Raw genomic sequence first — 20168 nt, 5'->3', positions numbered from 1 at the left:
ATGAGTAAATTAAGGCTGAGAGAGGTTAAATGACTTCTCCAGGGTCATAAAGCTAATGAGTGTCTGATGAATGGAACTTAGGCCATTCTGACTGACTATCCTAACTTGTTCCAAGGGAGGTTTCCTTCTTTCTTTCTTTCCTTCCTTCCTTCCTTCCTTCCTTCCTTCCTTCCTTCCTTCCTTCCTTCCTTCCTTCCTTCCTTCCTTCCTTCCTTCTTATAGAATCAGGAAGGAGAATGTAGGAGTTGGTAAAAGTGGTGTCAAAAAGGGAAGAAATAAAAAAGAGTCAATGAACCATTCAAAAACAATGCAAAGAAGAGGTCAGAAGGAGATTGAGAAGGAAATACAGAAAATTGAGAAGGTTTTAGCATTAACATACCAAATAGAGTGTACACTTTTATTCTCCATAATGCTTCTGTTATTATGGATTTAGTGTTTTATTGCATTTATGCCAAAAGTAGCAGATAATTTTGGTTGTGATCACATCATGTGAATAAAACTGTATATTTCATTTTAAGTGTTGCTAAGGTCAGAATCTGATGATTCCAAGATCTAGCAGTGAGGGAAGGCCAGGGACAGGATGGTGACACTTGATCTTTGAGATGTACTATCCTCTCCCCATTTATCTACATATCATATCGGGGGTAACACAGTTTTAGGGAAAAAGGCCAATCTATCAAATAGTAGTATAACTGCTTATCTTCTTGTATTGTATGAGTGGGTGGGTGTGAGGTAAAGTTTGTAGGAATAGGGAAAGAGGAAAGGAAGAGTTGACCTTATACTGGTTTGTAACATTGAGTTCGTAGAAAGAATAAAATGGTCTAATTTTCAAAATAATGATGACAATAGGGGGTAAAGGTAGGAAATATGGATTTATGTAGCACTAACTATGTGCCAGGTACTATGCTAAGTGCCTTACAAATTTCTCATTTTATCCTTACAACAACCCTGAGAAGTAGGTGCTGTTATTATCCCCATTGTATATATGAGAGGATATATAATACCTTAAGGCTTATCAAGTACTTTTATATACATTATGTCACAACAATACTAGGAGGCAAATACTATAGGTATTTATTATTTACTACATTTTATAAATTGAAAAGTTTTCCATTTAAGTCAAAATTTAAATGTCTTGCTTTTTATTAGATAACTTGGAAGTGTTAGAGTTGGGATTCAAACCCAGTTTTTTGTTCATCTCTCTCTAGCTGCTGTTATTGGCAGATCACATAGATCAGGAAAAGAAGCAGTGAAGAAATAATAGTGCTTATTTTGCAGAAAGGAAAGGGAAAAGAGATTAATAATAAAGGAGTCAACCAGATTATTCTACCTTCAAATTTGTGGTCTTCATTTCTCCTTTCTAGTTTTGTTTTGCTTAACAACAAAGCCAGGACACTTTAGCCAGCTATAGATTTTGTCACTGGGGACCTAAAGCAGCTTCAGGCCCCTGACCAGTTGCATTGGGACATTGCAGAAATCCCCTGAATCCTGTGAACATCCATGCCCAATGTTTTATTACAATAGCTCTATGGCTGTAGCTTAGATAATTCATTTTGAATAGTGCAATATTGCCATCCACCTAGCAGAGTTTGGGACAGGGTTAGTTGGTTAGAGAATCAGCAACATAACAGAGGAGAAAAGGGAATATAGGAATCATCATCCCTGAAGTTTGGTTACCAGTTTGGCTGACAACTCATTTTAGAACCTTGGACAGGTGATTCAAATGGGCAGTGAAAATGTCCACTCCTTTAAAGTCTAGATTTTTAGCTTTTTATGAAAGTGTAATATATCTCAATATTTAAAACAAAGCAAAAGAGAAATAAATCCCTCCCAACTTTTTGCACTAATATTTTCAAAGCCATTGAAATTTTCATCCAACTGGACAGGCATTTGCTTAGGCTTAACATAATAAATCTCAGTTGGCAGATGAATGTCTCCATAGTCCCGTGCCAAAATAAATATTCATCCTTATATACCCAACTTTGCGGTAAGGTTGATAATCTTTCCATGGAAGACAGTGATGAATTTGAAAAAAAAAATCACAAAATAACAACTTTCTACTCTCAAGTACAACTTTTTGTTAACTTGATGCTTGAATATTTTCAAATTTAGTCCATAGCATGGTAAATGTTGTAAGAATTTTGCACCTTGTTGCTGCATGCTTGAGCTCCCACTTAATCTCCATATATTTTTTCCTTCTCTCTCTCTCCTTTCTTCCCCTAAGACTCATTTGGGATCTCCATGTTTTTCAAGCACAGATTCAGAGACTGGCATCAGCTCTGGCAGGAAGGAGCTAGGGAAAAGAGACATCCAGTGAAGAGGTAGAGAGAGGGAAGGAGGAGGCGGCAAAAGGATATGTTCTGGAGCAGAAGGTACTCCTGGGACATATTAAAAAGATGGACGCTTTGCCCTAGTGCTATTTCTGCATTTATGCCTTTTTAATGGTCCAGTAGAGAGATCAATAGAATGTATGCGACCAGGTTAGTAATGGGAATGTTAGGTGACAGCAGTGAACAAGATGGTTATGGAATCTACAGGCTAATGAAAAATACTGCTGAAAACTGACTTCCCCCTTCCTTTTTTCCCTTCCTCCAGGGCTGCCACAGAGGTTCTTGCAGTATTGCTGAAATCTAGTAAGTGCCTCTTTAAAAAATTATTTATTTTCCTCACAAAGGTGAATGAACTGGGCTTTCTTGCCATCTCTATCCAGCGTCCTGCCTATAAAACAATGAGGCAGAGCTCTAAGGAGTCCTTTAGAGAATATGACTTTTATGCTGTGGGCAAAGGTTCATCAAGACAATTAAAACTGTCTCAAACAGCAGCATCCTTGTTATATACATGCCTACATGTTTGGCCCTTTAATCCGTGTGTCTGTATAAGGTCATAGATTCCAGAATTCTTTCCTACTTCTTCCCACTGAAAACAATAGCAATATTGGAATGGGCTCCAGGTGTCAAATGGAATGCAAATGTGCTACAGATCCAGAGAGAAGGAAAGAGAGAGAGAGAGAGTGTGAGTGTGAGTGAGTTTGTGTGTGTATGTGTGTGTATGGGGGGATTAATGGGTGGGGATAATGCTGTTGACATCAGTGTCACACATCCCAATCAGATATTACAAGTTATTTGGACAGTGGAGACAATTTTTCTAAATACAATGCCAACTCTCTCCTCAACTATGTAATTCAACAAAAACAACAAAAATGTACTTGCAGGTGGGGGTAATCTTAATTTGACCTAACTAGACTGGGTCAAAGTTAATCATCAGTACATAATACAAAATACTATGCATTTGAGGTATAGCATTATTTGAATTGGGGGTGGGAATTTAGGGGGAGTCTAGGCCTCTGATTTCATCATTATAGGGAATGCTGAATGAAGAACCTCTCCTATCAGTGGAGGCCAGAAATTCAATGCCCACTAAAAACATAAAGAATTCCTTGGGGCACTGAGAGTTTAAGTGATTTACCTGTGGTGATTTAATATTTCAGAATATGTCATACGGAGTATTTGAACCCAGATCTTTCTGACTCCAAGGCTGATTCTCTCTCTGCTTCTTCACATGACCCTTTTTCTTTTTATTCCATCTTTTTTGTCTCATCTATTTGAATTTGGATGTTTGGGAACTAGTTGATTGGATTATGATATTTGTTCTTGTGGAGGCTGCCTAAGGCCTATGGGTAATAATTAAATTTTGCTAAGTCTTATAAATGAATATGTAATTTAAAAACAGAAACAATAAACTTCCATAAACTGAGCATGATGAGAGGAGTAGATCATATATTTCACCCTTTGTCCTGAATGAAGAAAGATATTGAGGTTTGAATTAATTTTGTTTGTTGAAGTTTTCTATAATGCCAAGGCATATATCCAGTATCATGCCCTGAAAGGATAGCAGAAGGCATAAGAATGAGTTGGGGAGTGAGGAGTGGAGAAATTATGAACACCTTGAAAGAGGAAATGGAAACATGTTACCACTGGGTTCTGGAGAGAGAACCAGACATCCATAAGACTGAATTTGACTCAGATTTTGTGTTTATATTTTCATGACTTTCTTGCCCAGCCTGTTGCTACCAGTTACAACACCAGGTGCTCGTAAGCTGGTGGTGGGAATGGTGCTGACATTTAGAAATTCTAAGAATGGCAGACTTAGAAGCTGAGAATGGTAGAATAGGAACCTTGTAAGAAAAGAGAACCTATGATGAGGGGAGTGTGCTTCCTTTTACCTCTCCCACAAACTAGTCCTAGATGTCTCTAGATACAAAGATCATGTGCTTTTAGAGATGTTGATCTTTCATAGAAACAGTATATAACCTGTGACCCAAATCTATGCTTATATAGATCAGGTCTGGTCCTCAGGGCCTAACCCAGCAACAGCTACTTTATTTCATTGGCTTGTTATCCTCAACTCTACTTACTCCAGGAAAATCTCTGAATATGTTCGGCTAAATGTCATGTTTGTTTCCTCAAAGGTAAGTAAAAAAAGGTTCTCAGTTCCAATACAAGCACTAATGGTAGAAAATACAAAATGAATACTGGACAGCTGACTCACAGGACTCAATAAATAGATTAAAAGAAAAAAATAACACAAAACACAGCTAAAAAAATCACATATAGCCTTGAAATTGCCAATCAGCTTCCCCAGGAAACCACTGAACTTGGGGTTATTATTGTGATGATTGATGTGGTGAATCCCTCTTTCCTACAGAGTTCTGTGTTGTTCTTTTGAGACCCACAGTAATAACTTGTGGTTTAGAAGACTCCCCTCAAAATGAAAGCATACTTTTAGGATTGCTGAACTAGCAACTTTCTTCCAATTGGACCTACAGAGACCAATTTATTCACCGTCTTTGCTCTTCACACAGGACATTGATTAGGAGGTATGTGGATGATCCTTTTTTTCTTCAAGGATCACACTGCATCAAGAAATGCTCTTATTGTTCTTGAAGGTCTGATCCTTCAACTTTCAAACTTAAGAATTCTTGAACTTGCCTCAAAGCAATGTCTAGAGAATGCTGTTTCCTTTTTAGAAGTCCATATTCTATGATCATTTTGCCTTTGGGATTCAAAATATCCTCTTCTCTGTAGAGAAGCCATGGCTATTTTTCATGTACTACCCCCTTGGGCTATGTGAGCCCAAAGCACATGTCTGCTTCTGTCATGTACGTCTTCAGGATCTCTAACTTTACTCCAACTGTCATCTCTGGCACTGGAAAAGCCCATCATTAGGTCTATGGTCTCTGACATGTTCAGAAAAGGAAACATGAAACAGAAAACAGAAAGGAAGCTATGAATTTGAGTTCCAGGGACATCTCTCTAAAGCCATCTGGTCAAGCACCTATAGTTCAGCATATGTTTTTGCCATAAATCACAATGAGCTTTGCAGAAGGTAGAGGGAAATTTCCCTTCTCTTACATCCTTTCCACACTCTGGAAGAAGGCACAAATGGAAAGCTTGCCTTTATATACCATAGAGGGATGGCTCCACTGACTATTATTCTGAGTTTTAGCCAAGTAATCATCTTGGACTTTCCTGTGTCCTCTCATGAAGTCACTTGTGGTCTTGCCCACATCATCAGATGCTCTCCAAAGTCCTTGGAACATCTGATGCTCCATCAAGTTGATTGGGGAATTCACAAAATTGTGGGCTCCCCTGATCAATCACCCCTGAGTTTTGACTGTTCAATTTAGTTTAATTCAAGTCAGTAATATTTCTTAAATGCTTAGTACATGCAAATCATTGTGTTATGTGTTTGAACTAGAAGACAAAAGAAAAAGAAAGGAAGAAAGAAAGGAAAGGAAAGGAAAGGAAAGGAAAGGAAAGGAAAGAAAAGGAGAGGAGAGGAGTGTTCCTGCCTTCAAAGTGCTTATATTTTAAATAGAGGTCTTCATCCATCTTTCTGCCAACATCAGCCCCTGAACTAAAGAGTATCATAACTATAGAGTACAATGTGTCAGGCAATAAGGGAGAGGAGATATAAAGAAATGTAGGCCTTTGAATTAAAAGCATGGGCTTTAAAGCATTAACTATCACGGCAGAAATATTTTTCCTGTGCATGTACTAGGATGCACTCTGGTATAGTACATTGCTGCTATTCTCTTCACATTTCTTGCCATTTTTCCCCTTTCGAGTAATGGTGCAATCAATTTATCATAGTACTTGTAGTAATAAAGGTCAATCACATTAAAAGTCTGTTTTGTCCCTTTCTTGATGATAATATTAACACAACAGGAACATTATTTGTGGCCATATCTTCTTTGTGCTGAAACATTTGTGATCACTGTCGATTAGCAAGACGCAAAATACTCAAATATTATGAAATTGTAACACATCCATATTTAAAAACTTCTCTTTTTCTAAGAGGGAATGTAAGACATTTTTATTATTCATGTTGTGTCATCCTGTGTTTACAAAGATGCCAATATCATTCTGTAGTAGTTAAAGCCCAAAGGCAGAACCCATTATTTTAGCCTAATTGATGCTGTATGCTTATCAATAAAGCTAAAATCAGAACAATGAAATTGATCATGTATTGTCTTTACCTTGCAAAGCTGATGATCTTGACCCTCCACTAATAAGAAAAAATATATGTATGCATGTATGTATGTAAACATATATATACATACATACATACATATATATATAATTTATATTTGTAGTTTGGACTATATGCTCTCTAACCTTTTTAGCTCCATGATTTGATGATTTTGTGATTGTTAAGTGAGTAAGGTCCTACTGAGTTATACAAGAAAGGATGAGAGACAATGTGCAGGTAATTTGAAGTTTATACAAAAATCCATAGATTTTCAAATATCTGTCTTCTGTTGAACCACCTGCCTGATCTAGAATCCCCACTATTGGAGTCAAATTTCTTTGAGTTGAAAGAGAAATAGAAGATTTTGAGCACTGGACTTGGTCTTAGAGGACCTGAGGTTGAATCCCAGTTTTATCATTTAACTACCTTTGTTACCTTAGTCAAACTAACCTCTTTGGGTCTCAGTTTGTTAATCTTTAAAATGAAGGGGTCACACAAGATGTTTTTTTATGGTCCCTTCCAGCTCTAAATGTATAGTTCTAGAATATTCTAGAAATTTCCCATTCAAATGCCATAGAAGGGCAGCTGGGTGGTATAATGGATAAAGCACAGGCCCTGGATTCAGGAAGATCTGAGTTCAAATTTGGCCTCAGACACTTGACACTTAGTACCTGTGTGACTCTGGGCAAGTCACTTATCTCTCATTGCCTTTCCAAAAAAAAAAAAGTCCTGAAAGTGACGGTGACTTCCTGGCTATTTGACAAAGGGAACACTATCCCTCTGTTCCAAATGTCATAGAAGCCTTTTTACATTACTGCAGATAAGTTTATCTGGCATAACCAATTACCACCTTGAAATGCATAGAGAACTTAAGATACAGGACAAATAAATTTCACCAAAAGGCTTTGGAAAGAAGAAAGTTCAGATAAGACAGGCAGTTGTTGTCTAGCAGACAAGACAGGATGGGGCACTGACATGGAAGAGCAGACTAGAATGAATACCCCAATGATGAGTACCCCAATAAGATTACCTTTATTGAGGGAAGGTGAGGAAAGAAAGGATGTTTCCAAGAGGAAAATAAAGTTAAAAAAAAAGGAAATATATATGGTTACATAGAGTGAATAAAAAAGATGCAAAATCATTCAGGAATTTATCTAAGACCAACCTTGCATTCAGTTATCTACTCCCTGGTAACCAAATGTAGGCCAGATAACATAGAAGTCAAAGCATTTCCTTTTTCTCCTTCTCTCTGCCAAAAGGAGGGAGAATACACTTGGAAGTTTTATTTCTCTTCTTGTCTGAGCAGTTATAGATCCTTGAAGTTAAAAAATGAATCTCTGATCCAATAGACAGGTTTCTCAGCAGTTATATGGGCTTAACTCAAATCCCATGCATTTTCTACGAATATCTTTCTCATCCCCTCCTCTTCTCTCTTTGCGTTCCACTCCAAGCACCTGCATGCATGTCGTGCTTACACACACACACACACACACACACACACACACACACACACACAGATACCCCACCCCACTTCAGCAGAACAAATGATAGACTGAATATTTCTGAAATGAAAGCTTTGGCCTATTATGCTTTATCCCATCCAAAATCACTTAGCTTTTTATTACTGGAATTTAATAAAGCTTTGATTAAGAAATAGTGCTTCTTCTACTGCAGACAATCTTTTCTATAATAAATCACAAAGGCATCTTGTCTTTTGTCTCTGTCTCCCTCTCCTGTATCTCTACTTTCCCTCGTTCCCATTCCGTCTAGGTCTCTTTTGCTTCTCTTCTTCTTCCTCTCTGTGCTCTGCTGTCTTTTTCATGAGCATTAGAAATAAATGAATTTGTGAAAAATCATAGCCCTAGAAGCAGCTTTTAAATGAGCACACAGCAATGGGATCATGTCTGACTTGTACTGGCTCAAGTGATGAATTCTCAAATAATGCTTTGGTATTAACCTTGCCGCCCAGATTTAAAGGTCACATTATTGCAACAAGGAAACACCTTCTGGTTCAGGCACTAAATCTTAATAAGAGAATGATAGGGCTGCTTCAGCGCTGCCTTCAACTTAAATGCAGAATTAGCATTTAGGAAAGTAGAATTTGCAGGCAGTGGGGGAAGGAAGAAGGAAGAGAAGAAAAGAGAGAAAGCATAGGAGAGTTCATTGGAAGTTGGACAGCCAGACCACAGATATCTCATTGTTCTTTCTACTCTATTGTTTGCCTAAATGGCTGGGAGGGAAAGACTACTACTCCCCCCCAAATGGGAAGGTCCTTACTTATTTCTTGTGAGAACTTGAAAGTATTCAAGAATTTAACTGGAAAATAATAAAATAATTTTATTAAAAATAAAATTAAATTAAAATTAAAAAAGAGTATTCAAGAGCTCTGAGCTAGCACAGAGAAGTCATTGGGGGTAGGTGCAGGTAGGAACACATCTTGTTATCGTGGTACAGAACAGATATGGTGCAATGTAGTTTGCAATGAAGGTAAAACATAATTTCCAAAATGTACACTCTGTTGCCTAGACAGTTTGTCATACTGAAAGATGATTAAAGTCAATTCAAGTCAAATCAACAAACATTTATTAGTCACCTACTATATGCAAGGCACTGCACTAGGTCCTAGGGATATAAAGCCAAAAAATGAAATAATCTCTACACTCAATGAATCAACCAATACATATTTATTAGGCAATTACTATGTGCTTGGTATTATGCTAGGTTCTAGGGTTAAGAAGACAAAAATGAGGGGGCAGCTAGGTGGCACAGTGGATAAAGCACTGGCCCTAGATTCAGGAAGACCTGAGTTCAAATCCAGTCTCAGACACTTGATACTTACTAGCTGTGTGACCCTGGGCAAGTCACTTAACCCTCATTGCCCCCCCCCAAAATAAATAAAAGACAAAAATGAAATAATTTCTGCCTTCAGGGAACTCATATTCTATTGGGGAGAGGAATAGAACATGTACACAAATTATAATAGAAAGGAAATTGATGAGGTAGAGAGTACCTTGGGCAGGGAGTGGTGGTGAACAAATGAGAGAGGTGGCAACTCACTTGGGACTTAGATCATTTGGGGTATTGTCCCCTTTAGGTCAAATAATGCATTTTTGTTGCTCTATTTATTTCTATAACTAGCAACCCATATGTTTGCTTCCTTTATCTTGATAACTGGAAGTATCTATGACTTTTCCTAGTTACCCCTATAGCCAGATAGGGAATGTGTCTCTTTGCCCACGAATAACTACATGACCAATACTTTCTTATAATCATTGTACTTATAGGAAAAGTGAATAGTATGAGAAGCTAACAATTGGTGTCAGTGAAATTAAAGAAGCCACTAGCTGGCAGGGGGAGAAGGATTGAAAATGTACTACCTTCCTATTTTCTTGGTAGCTCTTGACATCCACTGGGTCCAATGGATGTTTGATTCTCTATCAGCATCTCAAGTGGTGGTCCATCCTTTCCAAGTGCATTGAGGGCATGATCTATTGGGGAGTCATTCCTGGGTTTCTCACAAACTCACAATACACAGAGATAAAATGATAGGAAATGCGATGGGAATCATTCTTGTTTTTAGTCAATAACAAATTTCATTATGATAGTTTGAGGTAATTTTTTTCAGTTGTTATATCTGTTTGGCTAGAGAAATATAGTGGTTATCTTAGGAAAAGCTAAAAATCAGTATCAAATACATTGTATTGATATTTACATTTGTTACATGGGAATAGATGACTTTACTGAACTTGGTGTGAATCCCCATCATGCTCCACACTGATCATACCATTGAATTTTATAAGAACTGCTGGTGCTTAAGAACTAGGGAAAGAACTTAAAACAAGAATTCTTAACTTTTTGCATGTGTCATATGCCCCTTTGATAATCTGGTGAAGCCTATAGTCCCCTTGCAGAATAAGGTTTTAAAAGCATTAAAATAAAATACATAGGATTACAAAGTAAACCATTTATATTGAAACTCAGTTATTAAAAAAAACCTAAAACAAACCATATTTAACAAACAGACAAATCAAGATCATATTCCCTAGTTTAAGAATTCTTCATTTAAGAGAATTGGGATTATTTATATCAAAGAAGAGGAGGATGAAAGGTAATTCAATATATTCCAGGTATGTGAAACACTCTTACATGAGGTAAGGTGGTAGATGACAAATTAATGAGGATGTACCATGCAACATAGGAAAAAATGAAGGAAAGGCACAGGATAGACTTTGTCCATGCATTTAACTGTGTGGACAATGCTCCATGGAAAGAATACAGATATACAAGCTGAAAAAATCAGCATGGCTGTGCAATGTACCAAATTGGAGCAGTAAGTCTTGAGTTCCTACAGGTAGAAGAATTAATTGGTGATGGAGGGAGCACAAAAGAGATGGGAAAGCTTATTTAGAATTCTGCTATACTCTGTTAATACTCTAGTGCAATGCAAGGACAAAATCAATTGTTTTTTCTGGGCATGTAGTTCAATTCTCCATGAAAAATATGTATGTATTTTAAACAGAGAAGGAGGGGTAAGAAGTTGAAAGAACTCCTCCCACTCCCCTTGACCCGCCTAGGCAGTTGCCAGTCACCCTACTGAGTTAAAATAAGATTGGGGGATCCCTCCATTCAGGAGGGATGGAAGAATACAAACGGAGGGTGATTCTTTCTTATGCCATGTGGTGGTGCTGTTCTTTTAGCTATCTTGGTTGCCACCAGTCCAATATTTATTTTCAGTGAGTAATTTGTTTATCAGGAGGTTATTTTAATCTAATTTTGGTCATATTTGCTATTCCACACTATCTGTGCTTCCCAGCGTTAGCAGCTTGCATGGCTTGGAGGAAATTAGCTGAAGATGGTCTCCGAGGCATTTGCTCAGCCGTTATTTAGGGGAATGGGGAGGAGGGAGCTTGGAGAGCTGAGGGTTATGAAAGCAGATGCAACTTGTTGCACCGTTAATGTCATTACAGTGACTGAACAGGAGTCATGGGGGCTGTGAACCTCTAAAGCAGCTTCTTGAGAACTACCTCTGCTTTAATACTAACAGCTCCCTGCCAGTAACCTTTCCCCGACTTTGTTTCATACTTCCTATTTTCATCCAACTAAGAGTAAATTCACTTTCTGTTTAAGCATCAATCCATCTACCAATCAACAAGTATTTATTAAATCCCTGATATGTACCGAGCACTCTGAAAAGCTCTGGGGATATGAAGGAAAAAAAGGACATGACATTTACCCTTAAAGGGCTTTCACTGGACAGTGGGGGGTGGGGATGGGGTAATAAATATATAGAGAACAAAATTCCAGATTTTGCAAAATAAACACAGTAATTTGGGGCTGACAGAATTAACTGTAATGATTAAGGAAAGGCCTCCAAGGAGGTGCCACTTGAGCTGAGCCTTAAATGGATTTGGGTTTTCCAAGAGGCGAAAAGAGGCATTCCTTGGTGGAGCATTTGCAATGTCCTTCCATGCCCATCCATGCCATTTAACTGATTTGAAGTAGAATTCAAATATCCAGGAGACTTCTTCATTTTACAGACTTGGAAAGCGAGACTCAAAGAATCAAAATGATTTACCTTAACTCACACAACACTTTCTTGAGTCCCAAGTCCAAAGCACAGTCTACTATCCTAGGTTACTTCTCTAGTCAGTCAATTCTTTTTCTCTTAGTGGTCCCTGGCACATTTTTGTCCTCATTTAGGAAGTAGGAGACCTAGATTTTAGTTCCAGTTTTGGTATTTATCAATATTGCCTTGGGAAAACTACTAATCTTACCTCTCTGAGACTCAGTTTCTGAGACTGTAAAATGATGAAGCAGACCAAATGATCTCTAAGGGCCCATCAACCTTTAACATTCTATGATTCTGTGATTGGAATAGGGAAATTGAAATGGCTTTAGCAAACATCTCCTAGCCTGCTGTTTATTTGGTGAGAGGATAACAGATGAAAAATGAAAGAAAGGAAATCTTTTCATATTTTTCCACCCCATTCTATTTATAGTTTGGTTGTGTGTGTGTGTTTTGGTGGCATTTCTCTAGACATTGGGATCTAGATAGATAGGTGACTCAGGAGATAGAATGCTGGGTCTAGAGTCAGGAAGACCCGAGTTTGAATTCCACGTCAGCTATACAATAACTCTGTGATCTTGGACAAGTTTCCTCAACTATAAAATAGGAATAATAGGGGCAGCTAGATGGCACAGTGGATAGAGCACCAGCCCTGGATTCAGGAGTACCTGAGTTCAAATCCGGCCTCAGACACTTAACACTTACTAGCTGTGTGACCCTGGGCAAGTCGCTTAACCCCAATCGCCTCACTAAAAAAATGAATAAATAAAATAAAATAGGGATAATAAAAGCACCTGCCTCCAAGAATTGTTGGGAAGAACAAATAAGATAATACTTATAAAATGATTAGCATATTACCTGGCACATAACAGGTAATATATAAATGTCATTATTGTTATTGTTAGAATTATAATTGGAACTGGACCCATGATTTCATGGACAAGGAAATCTTTGAGTGAGGAAATTCCCTACCCCAGTGCAGGTAGTCACATTCTTTGCAATTAATTAAATGGAGCCCCTAAACCACATAAAGATCCCTGTGGCCACCTACAAATTAACATTGTCTATGTTTTGTGGTAGTTTTTGGCTATATATTTCCCAATTACATTTTAGTTTGTTACCTGTGAGGGAGTGTTGGCCAATGTTTGACACCTCTGGTTTAGAGAAATGAGAAATTAAGTGACTTTCCCAGGGTCACTCAACCTAACAGTGTCAGAGGTGCATCTTGAATTTAGATATTCTTGGATCCAAGGCTGATTCTCTATTCCTATGCTAGAATGATCTCAGATATATACCATTTTAAGCATTGCTGTTTCCTTAGGAAGGCAGCATCAGTAAGAATAGTGGAAAAGAAGAGGGAACATATAAGAAAATAAAAAGAATCTTCTCTATACTGTTCTACTAAGGTTTATAACACCTCACCTCCAAACCAGAGATCAGGGAATTGAGGTAGCATAATGATAATCAGGGGGCATCTAGGTGGCACAGTGGATAGAGCACCAGACCTGGAGTCAGGAGTACCTGAGTTCAAATCCGGCCTCAGACACTTAACACTTACTAGCTATGTGACCCTGGGCAAGTCACTTAACCCCTATTGCCCTGCCAAAAGAAAATAATGATAATCAAAATTAGATAAGTTTGATTAGGAAAACACAGAATATTGATGCCTCCTTTAAGTTGTAGTCAAGTAATTTGAGCCTCTTGGGACCAATATGAATGATTGACTTGAATTGAATCTGGAATATCTACTCCTACTTAGGGGTATGGGCATAACAGAACATCTTCATGTTATATATCTAGATTAGTAAAACAAAAGCACCTCTTAATCTAGCTCTATTTGAGTTAGAGGTGGCAGTACTACTACCTGACACAAACCTCTTACCTCTCTTAGCCTGTATAATGATGTAATGCTATCCAATCTAAAACCAGGCCCTCTTTCTTGTCTGATCATGTTATCATCTTATACCATTATGATATAGTATAAAATGGTGACTTAGCTTATTATATCTTGCAAGAGCTCACATTGATCCTAGGATTTCACCACTTGTCTGATTATTCTGCTTCCAACACCGGACTGGAATGTACTTTTGATGACTGTGAAATTTTGTTCAAGGATGCTCAGGAGTACATGAGTAAATGATACCATTTAGTAATAAGCTCCATCCCCCTCTGAGAAAGGGCAAGTCATAGTGTTCCAAGAAGTGTGATTGTCTTCTTCAATCACCACTGCATGGCATTTTGGGGGGAATTCAACAATTGGCATTGACAAAACATTTAGGCTCCATTGTTCCTACCCAGAGTGGTACATAAACTTCTTTCTCTTTCTATTAGACTCTATCCCTGAATATGGGGCCAGATTTAGTTAATCTAGAATTCCAGAAAATCAGGGGTTAACATAGCAGTGCAGCTGAGTCCTGAACCTTTTGATGTTAGATATTATATCTTTCTGGCTTTATAAATTAACTGGCCAGATACGGACAATAAAGCACCAAAGAGATCTGAGATGGGATGATGTATTCTTGGTTCTAGATGGTAAGCAATGCCGTTTTCATTGTATTTTAGGTTAATTATACAATAACTTTTTTGACTTTTAAATTAGAGATTTTTCAGCAAAGATGTCATACCTTACTAATCAGAACATATCTATAACATGGCAAATCTTAAGTCCCAGAACTACTAGGTTTTCTTTCTGGAGGTTTGGTTTTGTATGGAGTGTTTACAGGTTACTTATTGTGTCTTCTCTGAGCTCAGATTCTATAGTTCAGAATAACAGAATTATAAAATCTCAGAGTAGGAACAAACCTCAGATGCTATCTAGTTCAATTCAAATTTGAACAAATATCCCTTCTATAAAATGCCAAGTGGTTATCCAGTCTGTCCGGAAAGACTTCCAGTGAGGGGGAAGACATTACTTCCCAAGGCAACCTATTATATTTTCATATAATTCTAACTGTTGGGAAGTTTTTCTTACACCAGACCTAAATTTGCAGTTTCTACCCATTGTTCCTAGTTTTTTCCTCTGTGGACAAGCAGAATAAATCTGATCACTCTTCCAGAAGATAGTCCTTCATTTACTTGAGCACAGCAATCATATCCTCTCTCAATCTGCTACTTTTTCAGGCTAAACATATTCAATTCCAGTTTGTTTTAACAACATTAACAACATTAACATTAATAAAAATTAAGTACTTATTATGAGCCAAGCACTGGGCTAAGTTGCTAGGGATTCAAAGAAAGGTAAAAACACCACCCCTGCCCTCAGGAATTTCACATTCTAATTCTTTCAATGGATTTTGTAATATTAAGTTACTTTACAATTTATTTGCTATCTTCTCAACACTTCCAACCAATCAATTCCCTTTCTGAAATGTGGCTTCCAAGTGGAATCCAACACTTTATTTGTGAATTAATCATCATGGTATCCAACAATACTATCACCTCTCTATTTGTAGATACCCTGCCACTCCTCAAGCCTAAGATTACATTAGCTTTTTGAGTCTGCCTTCCCTTTAAACATCAAGACTGTTTTTTCATATGAGCTGCTGTTAGCCAGCCATAACTTGCCCTTTTGTACTCATAAACCTGATTGTTTGAACTTGTGCATAAGACTTTACAAGGATCCCTCTTTAATTTCATCTAATTATATTTAGTCCAACAATGTAAATTTTTTATTTAGAATTTTATTTTTTCCAATTTACACGTGAAAACAAATTTTAACATCAATTTTTTAAAACTTTGTGTTCCAACTTTTCTTCCTCCCTCCCTCCCCACCACCCATAAGAACTCAAGCAATTCAATATAAGTTATACATGAGTAGTCAGTCATACAAAACATCTCCACAATAGCCATGTTGTGAAAGAATCCAGAGAAACAGAAAACTTCAGATTAAGGAACTATGAAAAATTAAGCTTCAATCTTTTTTCAGATACTATCAGTTCTTTGTGTATAGATGGATTGCAATTTTCATAAGTCTTTCAGGTTTATCTTGGATCATTGCATTGCTGAAAATAACCAAGTCATTCACAACAGATCATCTTACACTATTGCCGTTATTTTGTGTATAGTACATTTAACTCTGCATCAGTTCATGTAGGTCTTTCCAGGCTTTTCTAAAAGCATCTTGCTCATAATTTTTTTTTTTGCTTCTGATAAAGTAACTACAAACAAAAAAAAAGTTTCAATCTGTATTCAAATACCATCAGTTCTCTCTCTGTAGATGGATTGGATTTTTAATAAGACCTTCAGAGTTGTCTTGGATCATTGCATTGCTGAAACTATCCGAGTCATTCACAGATCATCTCACAATATTAGTTATTTCATATACAGTAGATTTTACTTTGTACCAGTTCATGCAGTTCCCTCCAAGGTCTTTCTGATAGTATCCTGCTCATGACTTATTTATTTATTTATTTATTTATTTATTTATTTATTTATTTATTTATTTATTTATTTATTTATTTATTTATTTATTTATTTATTATTTATTTATTCATTTATAGTAAACTACATTTATATAGTACTTTAAAGAGATTTCTTTACAATAAAGCCATGAGGATGATTATTGCAACAACAGTAATAGATACATTTTATATCATACCGTAAACTTGACAAATAATTTTCTTCACAATAGCCCAGCAAAGTACCATACATTTTTCCATCATCATCTATCAATCCTCATTGTTTTCAATTAAACCTCATCTTCTTCATTCAATCCTCCTCCTCATCAATCAGTCCTCATCATCAATCATCTTCCTGCCATCATCATCAATCCATCAATTAGTCCATCATCATCATTGTCAGTCACCATTCTTTTTTTTTTTAATAAAATATTTTTTCCCGTTACGTGTAAAGATAGTTCTCAACTTTTGTTTATACAGGCTTTCCAATTTCAGATTTTTCTCCCTCCCTCCCTTCCCTCCCCTCCCCCCTCCCCTAGACAGCAGGTAATCTGATATAGGTTTTATATATATATATATATATATATACACACACACACACATAATAACATTAATCCTATTTCTGCATTAGTCATGCTATAAGAGAAAAATCAGAGCAATGATGAAAAACCTCAAAATAGAAAAAACAACAGCACCAAGAACAAAATAAATAGTATGGTTCATTCAGCATCTATACTCCACAGTTCTTTTTTTTTTTTTTTTTGGATTTGGAGGTCCTCTTCTATCACGAGTTCCCTGGAACTCTTCTGTACCATTGCATTGGTGAGAAAAATATAGTCCATCACTGTAGATCAACACTCAATGTTGATGATACTGTGTACAATGTTCTTCTGGTTCTGATCATCTCACTCATCATCAGCCCACGCAAGACCCTCCAGGTTTCTCTGAACTCCTCCTGCTCATCATTTCTTATAGCCCAATAGTATTCCATTGTATTCATATACCACAACGTGTCCAGCAATTCCCCAATTGATGGGCATCCCCATAAATTCCAATTCCTTGCCATCACATAAAGAGCAGCTATAAATATTTTTGTACATGTGGGTCCCTTTCCCCTTTCCATGATTTCTTTGGGAAAAAGACCCAAAAGTGGTATTGCTGGGTCAAAGGGTATGAACAGCTTTATCGCCCTTTAGGCATAATTCCAAATTGCTCTCCAGAATGGTTGGATCGGTTCACAGCTCCACCAACAATGCATTAGTGTTCCAATTTTCCCACAGCTTCTCCAACATTTATTATTTTCCTTTCTTGTCATTTTAGTCTATGGCCATACCACCCTGAATGCACCCGATCTGGTCAGTCACCATTCTTACATTACTCTTGCCTCTGCTTCAAATTTTTTTCACAATTACTACTGTTAAGTATTTCCCTCTATCCTGTTCCCTTCCCATGACATTTACTCTATTTTCTATCTTCTTTTATGCTATCCCTCCTCAAAAGTGATTTGCTTCTGACTGCCCCCTCCCCTGCTTTGCTCTCCCTTCTTTCACCCCTCCCTCCTTATCCCCTTCCCCTCCTACTTTTCTTGCAGGATTAGATTACTCCACCAAGTTAAGTGTGTATGTTATTCACTCCTTGAGGCAACTCTGATGAGATTAAGGTCTTTTAGCTAATTCTGATGAGTGTAATGCTAATTAACTTTCCCACTCCTCCCCCATCTCTCCCCCCACTCCATAAACCCTTTCCTGCTTCTTTTGTTTAAGATTTCACCCCATTCTAAATCTCTCCTTTCCCCTCCCCTAGTGCATTCCTCTCCCCCTTCAGTTTTACCCTAAAGGCGTCATCATGGGGTAGCTAGATGACACCGTGGACAAAGCACCCACCCTGGACCCAGGAGGACCTGAACACAAATCTGGCTTCAGACACAAAACACTCACCAATCCTGACTGACCCCCCCCCCAAAAAAAAGATAAAAAATAAATGCTTCATAGATATCCTCCCTTCATAAGCAATTCTCACATGTGCCCTCTGTCTAAATTTATTCCTATCGTCTGCCCTAATACTTACTTAGAAAGCTCCTATGACTTAGACATATCATTTTCCCATGTAGGAATGTAGACAGTTTAACCTTTTAACATCTCTCATGATTTCTTTTTCCTGTTTACCTTTTTATGCTTTTCTATTGTTTTGCATTTGAAAGTCAAATTTCCTGTTCATTTCAGGTCTTTTCATCATGAATACCTGAAAGTCCTCTATTTCACTGCAGTCTTATTTCCCCCCCTGAAAGATTATACACAATTTTGCTGGGTAGGTAACTTTTAGTTGTAGTCCCAATTCCTTTGGCTTCTGGAATATCATATTCCATGCCCTCCAATCCTTTAATGTAGAAGCTGCTAGATCCTGTATTATTCTTACCATGGCTCCACAGTATTTGAATTGTTTCTTTCAGGCTGCTTGCAATATTTTCTCCTTGACCTAGGAGCTCTTGAATTTGGCTATAATATTCCTGAAAGTTTTCACTTTGGGATCTTTTTCAGAAGGTGATCAGTGTATTCTTTCAATTTCTATTTTACCTTCTGCTTCTAGAATATCAGGGCAATTATCCTTGACAATATCTTGGAAGATGATGTATAAGCTCATATTTTGATCATGGTATTCAGGTAGTCCAATCATTTTCAAATTATGTCTCCTGTATCTATTTTCCAGGTCAACAGTTTTTCCAGGAAGATATTTCACATTGCCCTCTATTTTTTTATTCATTTGCATTTGCTTTTTTGTGTCTTGGTTTCTCATAAAGTCACTAGCTTCCATTTGTTCCATCCTAATTCTTAGACAATTTTTTTTCTTCAGAGAGCTTTTTTATCTCCTTTTCCATTTGGCTTTTCAAGCTGTTGCCTTTTCCCATGACTTTCCAGCATCAATCTCATTTCTCTTTCCATTTTTTCCTCTACCTCTTGTACTTTGTCTTCCAAGTCCTTTCTGAGTTTCTATGGCTTTAGACCAATTCATATTTTTCTTGGAAGCTTTGAATGTAGGAGCTTTGACTTTGTTATTAACTTCTTCTGAGGGTTTACCTCAATTTTCCTTGTCACTAAAGAAACTTTCTATGGTTTACAACTTTCTCTTCTTGATCATCTTTGCCCATCTTTTCCTTGACTTTTAACTCCTTCTTAATGTGGGGCCTTGCTTCCAGGCTACATTGTCTCAAGCTTCAGGGGGTCCCAGATGATACTATTTAAGGAGAGGCATGTTCTTCACTCTCTTGGCCTGTTCTCTGGTCTATAGATAAACCCAGGTCTACTTTCTAATTCACCAGGAAACAAAATTTTGTTTGCTGTGATTGTTAGCTCAGATGAACCTGGGCCCCTCCCCCACCTGGCCTCTGCTGCTCAAGATTTCTTACTGGTTCCCTCCTTGGGTAGAACAACAGAATTCCTCCTTAGCTCCTGCAGACACCCCGGTATTATAACCCCCACCCCCGGCCAGCTGTTTAGCCCTCTCATCAGACCATGAGCTTAGTACCAGAAGATGCTGGCACTGCAGCTGATTTGGAGGCTCAGGGGTAAGTTTCTCTAATTCAGCCTGCCTGGGGTTTAAAAGGAGTTAAAAGTCAAGGAAAAGATGGGCAAATATGAGCAAGCAGAGAAAGTTGTGAACCATAGAAAGTTTCTTTA

At 37.5% G+C, this 20168-nt stretch overlaps 1 protein-coding gene across 1 annotated transcript in view; it reads left to right on the top strand.

Annotated features, from left to right (window-relative positions):
• Positions 1–20168, top strand: part of AGBL1 (AGBL carboxypeptidase 1) — a 922430-nt gene that overhangs the window by 140111 nt on the left and 762151 nt on the right. Inside the window, 1 exon segment of the mRNA XM_043981214.1 lies at positions 2596–2633. Within this exon segment, the coding sequence (XP_043837149.1) occupies positions 2596–2633 (38 nt within the window).

Source organism: Dromiciops gliroides, chromosome 2 (assembly GCF_019393635.1).
Source record: "Dromiciops gliroides isolate mDroGli1 chromosome 2, mDroGli1.pri, whole genome shotgun sequence".
NCBI classification, from domain to species: Eukaryota; Metazoa; Chordata; class Mammalia; order Microbiotheria; family Microbiotheriidae; genus Dromiciops; species Dromiciops gliroides.
This window is presented reverse-complemented; position numbering and strand designations above follow the sequence as displayed.